General features: G+C 37.3%; 2 protein-coding genes across 2 annotated transcripts; one reads left to right on the plus strand and one right to left on the minus strand.

The window, feature by feature from the left end:
• The first annotated feature begins 370 nt into the window (after nt 1-370).
• On the plus strand, nt 371-1,203 carry LOC108138483. The gene is made up of 3 exons (XM_017260686.2): nt 371-663; nt 725-860; nt 916-1,203. Exons 1-3 carry the CDS (start codon nt 445-447, stop codon nt 1,047-1,049), a joined length of 489 nt encoding a protein of 162 aa, XP_017116175.1. The 5' UTR covers nt 371-444; the 3' UTR covers nt 1,050-1,203.
• Nucleotides 1,204-1,370: 167 nt separating this feature from the next.
• LOC108138473 (decreased expression in renal and prostate cancer protein) lies at nt 1,371-1,815 on the minus strand. Its single transcript, XM_017260682.2, has 2 exons — nt 1,712-1,815; nt 1,371-1,640 (listed from the first exon to the last, which is right to left on the minus strand). Exons 1-2 carry the CDS (start codon nt 1,772-1,774, stop codon nt 1,521-1,523), a joined length of 183 nt encoding a protein of 60 aa, XP_017116171.1. The 5' UTR covers nt 1,775-1,815; the 3' UTR covers nt 1,371-1,520.
• Between the last annotated feature and the right edge of the window lie 12,468 nt (nt 1,816-14,283).

The following is a 14,283-nucleotide window of genomic DNA, read 5'->3' on the forward strand; positions in this document are numbered from 1 at the left end:
TATTTAGAAGCCGAAAATGTTGGTATTAAAAGAACTATGACATTCTAACTTTTATTCTTTTATAAAATCTACAAATTTGAATACACTTTAACTAAATTCAAACAAATTTCAAATAAGTATGTAATTGTTTTTATTTGAATTGTAAATTCATTAACATAAGCAAACTAAAACACACATTTGTTTCTAAATTACGTATTTGAAATTAAAATAAAGCATTTTGTGATGACTGCTTATAAATGACATAAATGCTTGAGTTTGATCAAGTTGTAAGCTTAGGAAAAATACTTCTATCATTTTTTATCAACCGATAAAGTATTATAATTGTCTACCATTTTTGTATTATATAATATAACAAAAACAGTTTTAAACTATAAGCAATCTGGGCTTCAGCCGTCACAAACAAAAACAAATACAACTAATATACAACGAAACAAATGAAAAACCATGAAATGCCGTTTGAGGAAGTGCTGCTGGGTGATTTCCCTTAGAGTGGGTTGTATGATCAGTGCCCTGTTACTGATATTTTTCGAACTTATGGCCGTTCCTCTGAGGAATGCCAAGCCCTGCTGCGATTCCCTCGAAGGAGTCCTTGCAGTTGTCAATAGGGTGTTGGAAATAGTGAACTTCGTGGGCTGCCTGATGCTGTTTGTGGCCTCGTTTGTGGTGAGTTTTTGTGGCCTACATTGCTTTCTTTCCTTTAAACTTTACCTGTCTGCTTCACCAGAAAACATCAGTTCTCGTATCTTTGTTTCTTGCCACAAGCTTATTGCATTCTCTGTTGTATCCAGCTTTTTTGGTGGCGGAAGTTGTTATTTGGAATGCAGATATCGTCTATATAAGCATGTCTGTTCTTGGCATTGGTATGTAAATGCTAACGAATTAGAAAAATTATACATTTTTAATTTTCTTCAATAGTTTTAGGCATTTACATTTGGATAGTGGCCCTTGCGTTCTATTTTGAGTGCAGAGATAATGTCTTCAAAGATGACGGCACCTCGCCTGATCGGCGTAAAAAGGGATCAATAAAAATAAATAGCTTAGATGTGTGACAAGAAGGTTAACTATTTAAATTATATGCATTTGATTTATCAAAATTATATTGTAATTTATACTAACAATTTTCCTTTGACCGAAGGAGTGTCTATAAAATCAAATATAAAAATAAAACAAAATCAATGTTATTGATTTTAATTAAATCATTCGAAATGACTTAAATATAATAATTATATTATTGTAATTGGTTTAAAGTGTAACCGAGAACAAAATGAATTTATATAAAATTTCTTTGCTTTGAAAGGGCATCTGTAAAATGTTTGCCCCGCATATTTCTGAACAGCATGCCGAACCTCAAATAAAAATCACTTCTTACATAGTTGTACGCAAATATTTTATTGAATCGAACGAACAAAAAAAAAAACGGAGACTTAGCTAAAGGATTTTGCCATTTGTCGAGCCAGGAAAGCCTTGTGATGCGGATTGGAGTCGGGAATCGTAAGACGGCAATCGAAATCGGAATCTATTTAACCGGAGGAAGCCGTGGTTGAAGGTCTGCAGCCAGGCGGAGGACCCGATGGACGAGGTCCCGGAGGAGGAGTTCCACTGGGTGGTGGCCCACAGCCAGGACCCTGAGGATAGGCCATCTGCAGGGACAACAATTTGTTAAATATTAGTCACCAATCAAAATCACTAACAAATTGAGGCTCCAACTCACCGCAAATGTGCTGCAAAGCAGCACCAGCAAAAGCCCAATGAAATAGTTCAGATTCAGATGCATCTTGCCAGTTGTTCGGATGTTAACTGTTGCTCGTTCTATTTTCGTTGACCGCTTTTATAGCTAACCAGTTCAAATCTGCCGAGCGTGTCGAATTGTCATTACGAAACACGGCGATCCACTTCCAATTAATACGAATTGAGTTTTTAGCCGTGGTGTGAAATTGGGGAAATTGTTTTCGTGTCTGACAGATGTCAATTATATTTGTGGCCAGAAAAACAATCAGAGTATCTGTATTAAATCATTATAGATCAACTGGTGAATGGGCGCGCGATTTGCGTATTAGTGAAGCTCTCATAACTCTGGTAACAGGCCTCTTCATTAAATGATTATAATTACTCTGCATCTACGTGGCGTATGAGTTATATCCACTTACCTCCCGCACTTCAGGTAAGACAACGCGGCGTATGCGTAATTTGCGCTTGGCTGGGTGAAAAAGTTTTGTGCCGCGAGCGAACAGTCGAAACCCGGTCTGAAATTTCACACCTTATTGCCTTCGCATCTGGAGCGAAGGTCCTAAAACAATTAGCGATTGTTTCACCTTTTGCGCAGGAGAATTCTACACCAGGAATTGTGTTGAGAACTTGGAGATGGCAGAGCTTTTATTGTCTCTTCAATTATTTAGCGCCTATAGAAGGCTTACACATAAGCTAAAGTATCAGTTAATCTTAAGGTTTGGGCAGGCATCATACAAATATTTATACATAATGTATATTTTTAGAATCAAAGTATTATCAATACTTAATCAATTTTTAATAAGCTATCACTAAAAAATTAGGAATTAACAAGGCCTTATCCATAAATCTTGAAATATTGAAGACAGATAAATAATACAGCCATGGCATATATATAAATATGATATTATTTAAAATTGATAATTTGTTATATTTTGAATTAACAACGATTAATCCGATACATCCAATAAAAATTGGCTACCTATTTAAAAGGTTGAAATATAATAACAATCATCCTTTATAAAGCCGAAATGGCTTGTTTATTAGCTATTTTTTCCTGGTCTACAGTTCATCATCACTGCAAACCCTAAGCCGATTCTTTTGTTGGCTTAATTGGCGCCGCCTGTTCAATGGCTTAGGTGTATCCCGGCTGGATTTATCCATGGAGGTGGCTAAGAGATGGCCGAGAGGTGGTTCAGGTGGCGTGGCACACGTGGCCAGAGGGGGAAGCCGACTGCATTTTGGCTCGGATTGCATATTCATGTACGAACCGCCACTTTGGTGGCCTGCCATGTTCATGTTCCGTCTGAGGCTTAAGCTCAGTTAGCCAGGCTTGCTTGTTGGCTTCTTGGTTGGCCGTAAAACTAAAATAATAGCCGCATAACATTTTATCTACCGCAGTAATAAATATTCAGTTAATTATAGTAACCAGCGAGGAGCGGAGGCAGAGCAGTCTTGTATGCAAATGTTTACAGTAATAAAACACCAAAAACTTGCCGGCTATCTAATACCAAAGAAGAAGAGAGTTACAGAGTAAAAACGTTCAAAACCAAAGGGGTAAGTGGCGGTCACATTGTTTATTCCACTAGTTGGATTAGTGGAACTTGAACTCCATTCCTCCGATTTTGGTCCATTAGCGGGTTAAGTTCACCGATGCTACCACTATGACGAGCAGGATAATCAGGGCGATTATAACATAGAAGCAAATGCACATTGCTTCGATCCCTCAGAAAGCTCCAGATCGAAAACGTGATTCGTGTGTGTTGTGTAATTAAAGTTTTGACTAGAAAGGCAGTAAAGCCTGACTTTCTGACCTAAAACGAATCTGAATGAGTTACTTTATATTTATTTTGTACATTATTTTCTTTAATTTTATTCATACATAGTTGTTAGAACTCTTTCATGCTTGCTTAAGAACTGTGGCGCCCAACATGGGGCTTTTTCCTTGACATTCCTCCTTGTTCATTTATTTTTAAATTTTGTTTTTCTCTTTAGATTAATTCATAAATAAGTCTTAAATATCATCGTCTTGCATTTCCAGCATATTTTAGTGCCTAAAGTGGTACTTTTCCTTTCGTCACTTCGTCTACAAGACAGTTTATCTTTCGTCTGGAGTTTGAGAAGACGTCTTAAGGGACGTCACCGCAAAATGGCCCCGCCCACTAAACGATCGCCCCCCAATCAGCAGCAACAACAACCACAAGAAGGGGCCAAAGGACCCTTTTTCGCCGTGGCATAACCGTTAAAATTTGTGTTTTTGGGGAAGAGGTGGTGCTACACCACCCACTCACAATGGCATTGTTCCATTGTTGTTGCTGGGCTGTACTTGGCGGTTATAATAATTAAAATGAGCAAAATAATTTTAGCTGAAAGCATCGATGAAAGGCTAAAATGCTCAATAAATGGCATACCCCTACACCCAGAACAGTAACTCAGCGCTTGTTTTAGCACCAAACACCCATCCCACCAAATTCAATCCCCCCTTTGGGGGCAATTAAAATACACAAAAAAGCTGGTCGAGAAAAAGTTGGCAAAAGTTTTCCCATCGATGACTTGCTGGCAGAAAGACAAAGGGGTTACGAGTGGTATGCTGCCATGTGATATCGATGGTGTGAATAAGGAACAGGAGTTGGAGCTGCGCCACCACAGTTGGCAATGCGTAAAAGTGTTAACCAAAAGCAGTTAAAATTACAAAAGGCAGAGTGCCATGGCAATGGCAACCAGGCCACCAGGCCACCAACGAAAAATAAAGGGGGGCTAATAAAATGTGATGGTGGGGAGGCGTGGGAGGTCTTTAAACACCAAAGGAAAGGGAGTACAATGTCGTTGGCTCTTTGAAAAATTAACACCTAATATCCGCAAAATCGCATCAAAGTATTGTTCAAGTTGCCTTTGTTACGAAAACTTTGCAATTTCTTAAAAGTGTCGCTCAACCATGGCACCACCACCCATCCAGTATTTTTGACCCCGCAGCTGTTTTTAGTTGTAGGCGTTATTAGCAACACTTAAGACGCCAGCAATTGGGAATCGTTGGATTGGGGTAGCTTTTTTCCAACGCCAACCCCCCGCCCCCCTAAAATTTGGAAATTTAAGACAAAGGAGCGAAAAGTGGCTGGAGATTGGTTGGTTGGTGGCAAGTAATGTTGCCATATTTTAGCCTTTGTTTTGTTCTGTTTTGGTGCCGTTGTCGTGTAAATTGACACCACAGCAATGAGTTAATAAGGCGATCTGGCGCAAAGTGGCCCGGAAAATTGATGTGCTTCCCTCTCCCCCTCACTTTTTATTTTATTTATGTTGTAACCCTTTAAAAAAAATCAAACATTTTTTTCGGTTCATAAATCATTTAACTTAATGTGCTCCTTCATTAGCTGGTTAAAGGTAATTTGCACATGGTCACATATGAACTTAGAAGGGAAAAAAGGTATGATACTAAAAGAAAACCCTTGTTCTCAAAATATATTTTGAATATTAAAAATATAGAACTATGAATTAAAAAGTTCCCTAGACTTAAAATATTTCTTATTATTTTCTTAAATAATTTTGTTGAAATTTGTCACATTATTTTTAAAATAATAAAACCCAGCCCTACATACCCAATTGAATTCACAAATCCACACTTTCAATGGCAATCTGGTTCATAAAGTAATGGAACCTGTTCGACAGCCATATCTTGTGTGCCCATAGATACTGTTCTCTTCATAAAAGTGCTTATGCATCTGCGTGTGGGCTGTACATAAAGCACACTTACAAATATCGCACGTATGCAGATGCGAACAACTGCGTATGTGTGTGTGTGTTTTTTTTTATACATATTTTTAATTATTTTCATTTCATGTCTTTTAATTAACATGCCTAATAAAACACATGCCCAAAAAAGCGAGCCAATGTATGGTGCAGGGTGTAAGCGGAGGGGTGGCTGGCTGCCAAAGCATAAAAAGATATTGTCAGTTATTCAGTCAGTCAGTCAGTCAGGCAATCTGATGTATGCAAATACCATCCCTAACATACGAGAGAAAGGGGAAAACTTGGAAGGCCTTTGAATCGTTTTGCCTGACTGCCTACTGCCTACTACCTAAAATCCCCAAATATAAATAATTAAAAAGAAAATGTTGCTGGCAAATCAAGCGAGCATAATTACGAGAAGCTGAAGCTGAAGCTAAAGCTGAAGCTGCATATCCCAACACAGTACACTTTCCACCCCCGTGGGTGGAAAACTCTTTTGCGGTTTCTGGTTTTTTGTTTTTTGTTTGTTTCCAAATGCATAATGTTGATTATGGCAATAATTTTATGAATTTATGTAAACATTCCTCGCCGGAGCAGACTGATGGCACTGCCAAGGTGGGCATTACGATAAGAACCTGTCTCCTCAGCCCTTGTGGCCCACATAGCCCACCACCAGCACTTCGAACCCCTTTGAAGGCTCAAGAAGACCAAGGATTCTAGTCACGGGTCTTTATTCGAATTTGCCCTCTTTTTATTTAGAACTCCTAATAGGGGCCAACGCTAAGGCTTTGGCCAGCGACAATAAAATTGTGATTTTATTATAATAATATAAAATAATATCTGGAAAGTAAAATGTTATGTTTGATATTAACTTTTTTTTACTATTTATCAATACTATTTAGAATGCTTTTCGTTTAATCGGAGAATGCATTAAGTAAATATATTTAGTAATTTTTTTTAATTAAAATTAATATAGCTTTTGTATTAACAGTTTTAGTAATGAATCGTTCAATATTCCTCCCCTTTTGCTTGAAATAATTTTTTGTTTCATTTCAATTTCCCTTCTAGGGTCTTACTTGCCCCCGTTTTTAAACCCTTCCCCCTTCGACTCATTTAATTTACCGTTCAATTCTACATTCGTTTCGGTATTGAATTTTTAATCACGCACACGCCTGACCCCTGACCCCAAAACTCACTTGCAGGACAATCGCTTGGAGTCGGTCTCAAAACAAGAGCAAAAGCCTCCATTCAATATGCAAGCCAAGCGGCTGGGACTCGAAAACTATGCACCAAACTACCAAATATACAGACATAAAATTGCACAGTAAAAAAAAAAGTTTAATTTAGATGGTTTGTTGTTTGCTCTGTAATATTTTGTTTATTAAAAATCGACTTAAATTTTAACACAACATTAAATATATAACATAATATTTAAGAATATTTGAGTATTTAGAGGAAATCAGACTTCATTATGAAAAGTTGTGGATTTTGAGATGCAAGTTTTTGGTAACTTTTCCGCAAATCCATTTTTCGGAAATTTAGAAAGGGGTTAGCATAAAAAAATGACAAAAATTCAAAACGAAACAACAAAACAAGATTTAAATGCAGATATTTAAAAACTTTGCCGCAAGACTTTAAAGATATACCACATCGAAATCAGACATCCGTCTGTAAGAAAAGTAATGCACCTTAAACTGCAGGTTTTTGTTTACTTTTTTGTAAGGCCATTTTGCAAAAATGTAAAACCGACGATATTTTTAAGACCGATTTTTAGAGAAAAGCTGATTAGAAAAGTCAGGTTAGAAAAGTTATAAACCTATAAATGTATTAGTTCCTATAGCCCATATGATTATTGAAACAGAATTGCAGTGCACACTCATTCTCGAACAGGTCAACTCAATTTGTGTCCAGCCCCCATATTTCGACCCATCCCCATCCCCATCCCCATCCCCATCCCCATCCCCATCCCCATCCCCATCCCCCCCGTTAATTTTTGAAGCCCTCCATGTCCAATGCTTTAAGTGTAGCTCATTAAATAATATCCTTTTTGGCGACGAGCGAGTGTGTAGGTGTGAGTGAGTGTCCTGGGCGAGGCTGTTACTTTTTTATTTCCTTGCCTGGTTGGTTGGATGGTTAGATGGCTGGACGACTGGACGGCTGGATGGCTGGATGGCTGGATGGCTGGTCAGTGGGTGGTTTTTCGGATGGCTTTTGGATGGTGGCTGGGGGATGCTCATGCCCAGGCGACTGTCCATGTGGCGCTTATCAAAATGTTGCCGCTGCCTGTCGAACGGGTGGTTTGGGTACCCTTTTTGGGTCTGGGTCGACTTTTGGGACACGACCAAGCAGGACGGGGATATACTATATTTATATGGATGGAGTAGATGGGCGGCAGGGGAGCCGGAGAGTCGGAGGAAGTCGATGCGTTTGCCCTCTGAACTGGGACCCTGTTGGTCAGCAAATGTCCAGACCGGTTGCCACCTATAATATCCAACCCTTTTCTCTGTCACCCCGCCCCTCTTTCCAACTCTTTCACTCTCTCTCTCTCTCAGGCTGGGGACAATTTTTGAAAACGCTTTTAAATATTAAAATCCATGACGATTTCCAACGAACATTTTCGCCATATAATTTTGTAGTTGGCCCAGGACGATATTTGGGTTTTCAGTTTGCTCTTTGAGTAGCGAATGGGGTGGGAGTGGGGGGTGTTCGGGTGCTATGGGTGCTATGGGATGGCGCCCGAGCAAGGACTCATTTTTGGGTGGCATTTGACTGCCCGTTGCGCATATTGAATTTATTTAATTAAGGGTTCCATGCAGCACACACACACACACACACACACATACACAGGACCCACATCCTACTTCACCAAACCACCCGTTGTGGGAAAAACATCTCCTGCTCGATGACTTCATTTTTTGGTCAAGTATGCTATGGCTTCTCTCATTTTTCTCGTTCCTCTGCGCTTCTTGTGTATTTCACAATAATTTGCACGACTGGACAGTCAACCCATCACCCACAATTCTTAACCCCCACAGTACTCTTAACCCATTGAATTTAAGACAAATTAAACTAAATATTTGTCAGAGTTTCACAAAGAATTACATTTTTCTTTGCAATAATGAAAGTACAAAACAATGTACCTTAAAAATATAACATCAGCTTTGCTATTTCTCATTTTTCTTCAAATTTCTTGTATAGACTTAGCTCATCCTAGAATTATATTTCTTAAATTATATCTATTTTATTTTATTCTGAAAATTCTCGAAATTCTGGTGTGTTTTTTGACCACTTTGTTAACAATGGGTTAATCCAGTTTTCCGGGAATACGTGTTCATAACTGCGCATATTTGTCGACTGTATTGTTGTTGTTTTCAGCTGGTAGATGAAAGAACTCCTACCGAACTATACCAAAACTGAATTTCACTCTATTTTCTTTTTTTGATGGCTTGGGGTTTTTTTTTTTTGGGGCTGTCAAGGGAGTTTTGGAGCCCATTTTGGAATGTCACAATTTCGCCAATTCGTTTTCGGTTTGCTTATTTTAATTCGTCCTGATAACTATGAAATTAAATGAAATGCTGCCTCAAAAAGGGGAAAAATTGGTTTCAAGTGACTGCGACATGGACACCGAATCAAGTCTCATAATTAATTTAACATTCGGTTGCAGTCAACGGAATTGCAAGTGTAAACTGAAAGGCAGTTGTATTTAAGCAACGAAATATGAATTCCCCTAAGTTAGTTTACTAACTAGTAATGATAAAAATTACCTTTCGTTAAAATATCCAAAGAAACATATTTGGAGCCATATTGATTTTAATTTTTTATAAAACACGTTCACTAAAAACTACTGATAAAATTAACTTTCGTTGAAATATCCATATATCCATATCCATATATCCATAGAAATATATTTGGAGCCATATTGATTTTAATTTTTGCAAAATACATTTGGAAAACAAACTTAAAGATGCTATGATATTTAAATTTGTTGTTGTTAAAAATGTAAATATTAAAAAAATCAAATTAAAATTCAAATATGTGATTATTAAAAAAAATCAAATTCAAATTGTACTTAAAATCTTCAAACGTAAGAGATTTATTAATAAGGAAAACCTCTTCACAACGAGTATTGCAATGCCAACGGAAACTGAGGAGTCAAGTGAGGATGAGCCTGTGGATTTTGGGCTCGCTTTGTGGACGCGAGTGGCGATAATAATGATAAACATCGGTCCGGTCATTCGGGGACAATCGAGTGGCTATTGTTGTTGTTTGTCACACGCACACACAAGTGGGTGAAAGTGGGTGAATGTGGGTGGCAGTGGGTGATAATGGGCGGTGGGCGGAAGGCCACGCACTTTCGCTGCGATGCGCGGCCATGTCAAAAAGTTTGTTTTGACAAATGATGTTGCCATCATTTGGTGCCGCGTCCTTTTCGACCACTTTCCCCATCCAACTGTTCCCCTTTCCCTCTGAAAACATCCACCAATTCAATCCGCAGTCCATCCATTCCCGAACAAAAGGAGCGCAACTTGGCCCTTGTCCAGTCTCCATATGTCCTTGTCCATATGTGTGCCAATCTCCCGCTGACGGGTTTCTAATGAACTTGGTGTCTGGAAATTATGGGCACATATAGTAGGAGTTGTCATGGAAAATCTTCTGGCTTCTTTATCGAACAGAAGTTGCGGAAGAAAAGAATTTTATAAAACATTGTACTATTTAATAAGTTGTCGTTGATTAATATCATTGGTCTAATTTTAATTTTAAATATTAAGAGATCAATATTTAATACAGATTTTTGTTACCGACTCTGACAACAATCGTAAGTTTTCACAGACAACATAGGAAATTAACATTACTTTGATTACTTTTTGAGCTCTCCTCAAACTTTGAATTTTCCAATTCAAAAATCATAAACCAAATTTTAATAAATAATTTTAATTTTATTTTATTTATTTAATTTTATTATAGAGCTAAGCTTGAGCGTTCCCAGAATTATGATTTATTTAAAAGTTTCCATAACAAAGAACCCAGCTGGAGTTCAAGAGTTTTCTCTGTGATTTTTGGGATTTTTGCTATTTCTGCGACTCAACCACCGACATATGACGACACAGAACCACTCGCGGATTTCCCCTTTCTCAGTTTTCTCTCTCTCTCGCTTTCTCTGATTCACTCGCTCTGAGTGAAAGGCATTTTCGAACAAGGGGAAATTCGAAAACGCTCACTGACTGCAGTGCGATTTCCACTCAAAAAGGGGAAATCGCCAGAGAGGAAAACCCGACTGAGTGAGTGAGAAAGAGTGGGGAAAATAGTGAGCAGGAAATTGAGTGTGCCATAAAATAAAAACAAAACAAACGTTTTGTTTATTTTTATTTAAAGAAAAACGTAGTAGGGTTTTCATTATTGTAATAGTTATGAATATTATTATTATTAAAATAATTTAGCTCTCTTAAAATTATTATATAGACTTAATTCTTTTTGGACATTTAAGTTGATATTTTTTGTATTGCTTAGCTCGTAAGATCAAATTGTTGTGCAATTAAGTAATTAAATATTTGAGAAATCCAAATATCCAAATGCAATGCTCAAAATAGAAAAGTTTTTTAATTAATAAAAAAACATTTTTAGTTACCAAAAATTTGTATATACATTTCAATAGGTAAACAAATAACTGTATTTTTGTAGTGATGATATAGAGAACCATTTTAATCAATTGATTAGCTACTTTTAGGTATTTTTCCGGTTATGGCTTCTTGTGCAATTTTTTGGTTATCCCAACAGCGAACTTTAACCCACGACAAGTGGCGCTTATCGATGTGGCCAAAAGTGCGTATAAACCCGACAACCTGACCAAAGACTCGTGTCTGCGCCATTGTATGCAAATTAGCTGCAGATCCAAGAGACAAAGACAGCAGCAAACAGGAGGAAAGAGACAGGTGGAGGGGTCAAGAGGAAGAGCAGCACTTGGTGCGTGCCCCAAACAAAAGTTGTAAACGATTATCAATTTGTCATAAATGGCAAATTATGTTTGTGGCCGCTGATAGATGTTGCCTGTACAGTGGGGACTCCTAGAAAATGCACTGAAAAAATATAAAGCTTTATATGGCTTTAAAAACTATTTTTTTAATCATTTATTGAAACAGCAGATATTTTTAATGTATAAAACTCATTTGTTTTATTAGAAAATATAATACTTTTAGCTTATATTTTATAAGTTTATACAATTAATAAATAACTAACATGTAGGCATTAGTTTTTAAAATAAATGGTTTTTGTAAGGTTAATACATTTTAAATTGAAGCGAACATTTATAAACTTACGAATACGTTTATATTACAGTCTGACTTTGAGAATAATTAAGACAGTGTTGGGTATTCTCTTGCTATAAGTATATAAAACATTTCTTTCTGTGCAAATTAGAGATCCCAAGACACCAGACCAAAAATGCCGCATCGCACATTTGCGATAGGCAAAACGTAAAGCCGAACGAAACAAAAGAAAACAAAGGTTGAGAGTGGAGTACAGCTTGGCGAAAAGCCCAAAAATGGGTCATCTTGGGGGAAAACTAGTTGAAAATTCGAAGAAAACGCGGCTGGCGAACGAAAAGGGGATGGGTAATCATCGCTTGTAGATGACAATCGCATTTGATTTAAATACAACTTTGGTTAATTTATGTTGTCCACTGTCAACGCTCCGTTTTACTTCCTGTCGCCCTGCAATCTTCCCCTGATGTTCCCCCCAGTTCTCCAGTTTATAATCCTAATATGGATCGAAGACCCCTCTGAGGTTATTCAGAGGTTAGTCTTGGAAAATATGCTTCACCAAAATGGGAGACAGGTGGATGTATCGATGCATCAACGTAGATATACGAAAATTCAGCCTTTGGGGAAGATATCGGCAGGAATATGTAAGAAAATTAAAAGAAAAAAGCGGTTAAATTAAATGTTTAAAGTTTAAATTTATAAGTTCAATATATAAATGAAGATAAATAAAAGACGTTTTTTATGTTTCTGGAGCCAAGAACCAAGTCAATCTTATGCCCGAAAATTACGCCCGATGCATATCGAATTCTGGCAACTCAGCGCACAAAACACAACTTTTTGCGTGGCCCGAGGCTAAAACCGAATCGAAATCCCGGCCCAGACACTCCCACGCCAATTGAAAAGAAACCAGATGCAATCGTGTTCACGTTAATTAAGCAATGCCATCGCTGAGAGCCAAGAACCGAAAGGCCTAGACATCTACAAATTTGTGTTAGTCTGGGATTTTTGCAGGAATGGGGACCGGGAGCCTTGTGCGCCAAATCAACAGCCGCAAATATGTCGAAAACAATAAATTGCAAAGGAACTTAGACAAACAAACATTCGAACACTCATGCAGACTCAAAATCCCAGCATACTTTTGGGCGCACTCAGATGAAAGGGTCGCCTGTCTGATTTTGAAGTGGAGGCGGACGCGGATGCGGATGCGGATGCGAATGCGGATCCTTGGGACAGCCAAATATTTGCCGCGACGCGCACTTTATAATTATCCTTTTATTATCAATGAAAACACAAACGCACATAGCACAAATGAAAGAGAGACAGAGCCACATGTGTGGGATACTAAAATAAACAAAAAACTAGCCGTCGTTGTCGGCGAAAGTCCGTGCTATATATTAATTGCCAGCTAGTTATGCGCTTTTTAACTTAGGACTTAAAAACTGAAAAATAATAAATGATAAGTTCAACAAATGTCGTAATAATGAGTTAAAAGAAAATTGTTTGTAAATATATGTTTATTGAATAAATTTCTATTAAAAGATTGTTTTTTAAAAAATTTTGAAAATAGCTACAATAAAGTAAATTTGATACACCAAATTAAAAAATTTAAATTATATGATTTTATTTATTAATATCAAAAATCTTGTATTTAATTTTAGACTCCAAAGAATTTTCATAAATGGTATAAAAAAGGAATACTTTTAATGAGCATACAGTTGTTCCATCAAAATAAGATAAATTCGTCCCGAATTTGCCCCTCCTCATCAGTGAACTCTTCAATTAATCGCACCTTTTCCGCACACAGACGCTGGAGAAAAGTCTCCACCAAATCAAAACTGAGCCAAAACTACTCGAAAAATCCCCCGAATTCAACCGCAACACTCGCACACAGTTGATTTCGTAGGCAAATTTATTTATTGAAGCATAATTTTCTATTTGTTGTTTTGCGGGCAGAGCCCTACAAAAAGGGTTAAGGGTGTGTGTGTGTGTATCTGTGTGTGAGGCACAACACTGCCCGGATAGGGTTAAAAACTATCAAATGCATTTGACAGCTGCTTTTAATTTTTGCCAGCAGAAAACGCGTCTTCGTCTCCAGTTATTTGTTTTGTGGATTTCAATGGGTTTCCCTGCGAATTGCCAAACGGATTGGATTGAATGGAGGGGCAGGGGTTTTCCGGGTACGGGATTGATTGCTTTAAAGTTTTGGGATTTTCATTTCGATTCCGGCCCGAAATTGCGGTGGGAAACTCAAGATTTGAGGAACGAAGGTGCCTTACAGTGAAATTAGTGAACAACAGACACTAGCAAAGGGGTGTTAGAAAATAAATGGAGGACGACAATTAAAAAGTTAACAAAATGTTTCAAGTTTAAAACATATAAATGAGAATACAAATATTTTTGAAAGTGTATGCCAAAAACATCTATTTTATTTTCTAAAACTATATTTCATTTTATTTTAATATTTAATATTATGCCTTATATTAATAAAATAAAAAATATATTATCACTAACTAAGGACTATAAAATTGTAGTATATTTAAAACTTTCATTTAATTTACTACTATAAAATAAATAAAAA

Source organism: Drosophila elegans, unplaced genomic scaffold (assembly GCF_018152505.1).
Source record: "Drosophila elegans isolate 14027-0461.03 unplaced genomic scaffold, ASM1815250v1 contig_149, whole genome shotgun sequence".
Classification (NCBI taxonomy): Eukaryota; Metazoa; Arthropoda; class Insecta; order Diptera; family Drosophilidae; genus Drosophila; species Drosophila elegans.

Bases quoted from the DNA above. Each gene is read 5' to 3' on its own strand.
- LOC108138483 (XM_017260686.2), top strand. From the start codon at position 445: ATGAAATGCCGTTTGAGGAAGTGCTGCTGGGTGATTTCCCTTAGAGTG. The intron at 664-724 runs GTGAGTTTTTGT...CTGCTTCACCAG, and splicing joins TGTTTGTGGCCTCGTTTGTG to AAAACATCAGTTCTCGTATC. The intron at 861-915 runs GTATGTAAATGC...TTTCTTCAATAG, and splicing joins CATGTCTGTTCTTGGCATTG to TTTTAGGCATTTACATTTGG.
- LOC108138473 (XM_017260682.2), bottom strand. From the start codon at position 1,774: ATGCATCTGAATCTGAACTATTTCATTGGGCTTTTGCTGGTGCTGCTT. The intron at 1,641-1,711 runs GTGAGTTGGAGC...TTGTCCCTGCAG, and splicing joins TGCTTTGCAGCACATTTGCG to ATGGCCTATCCTCAGGGTCC.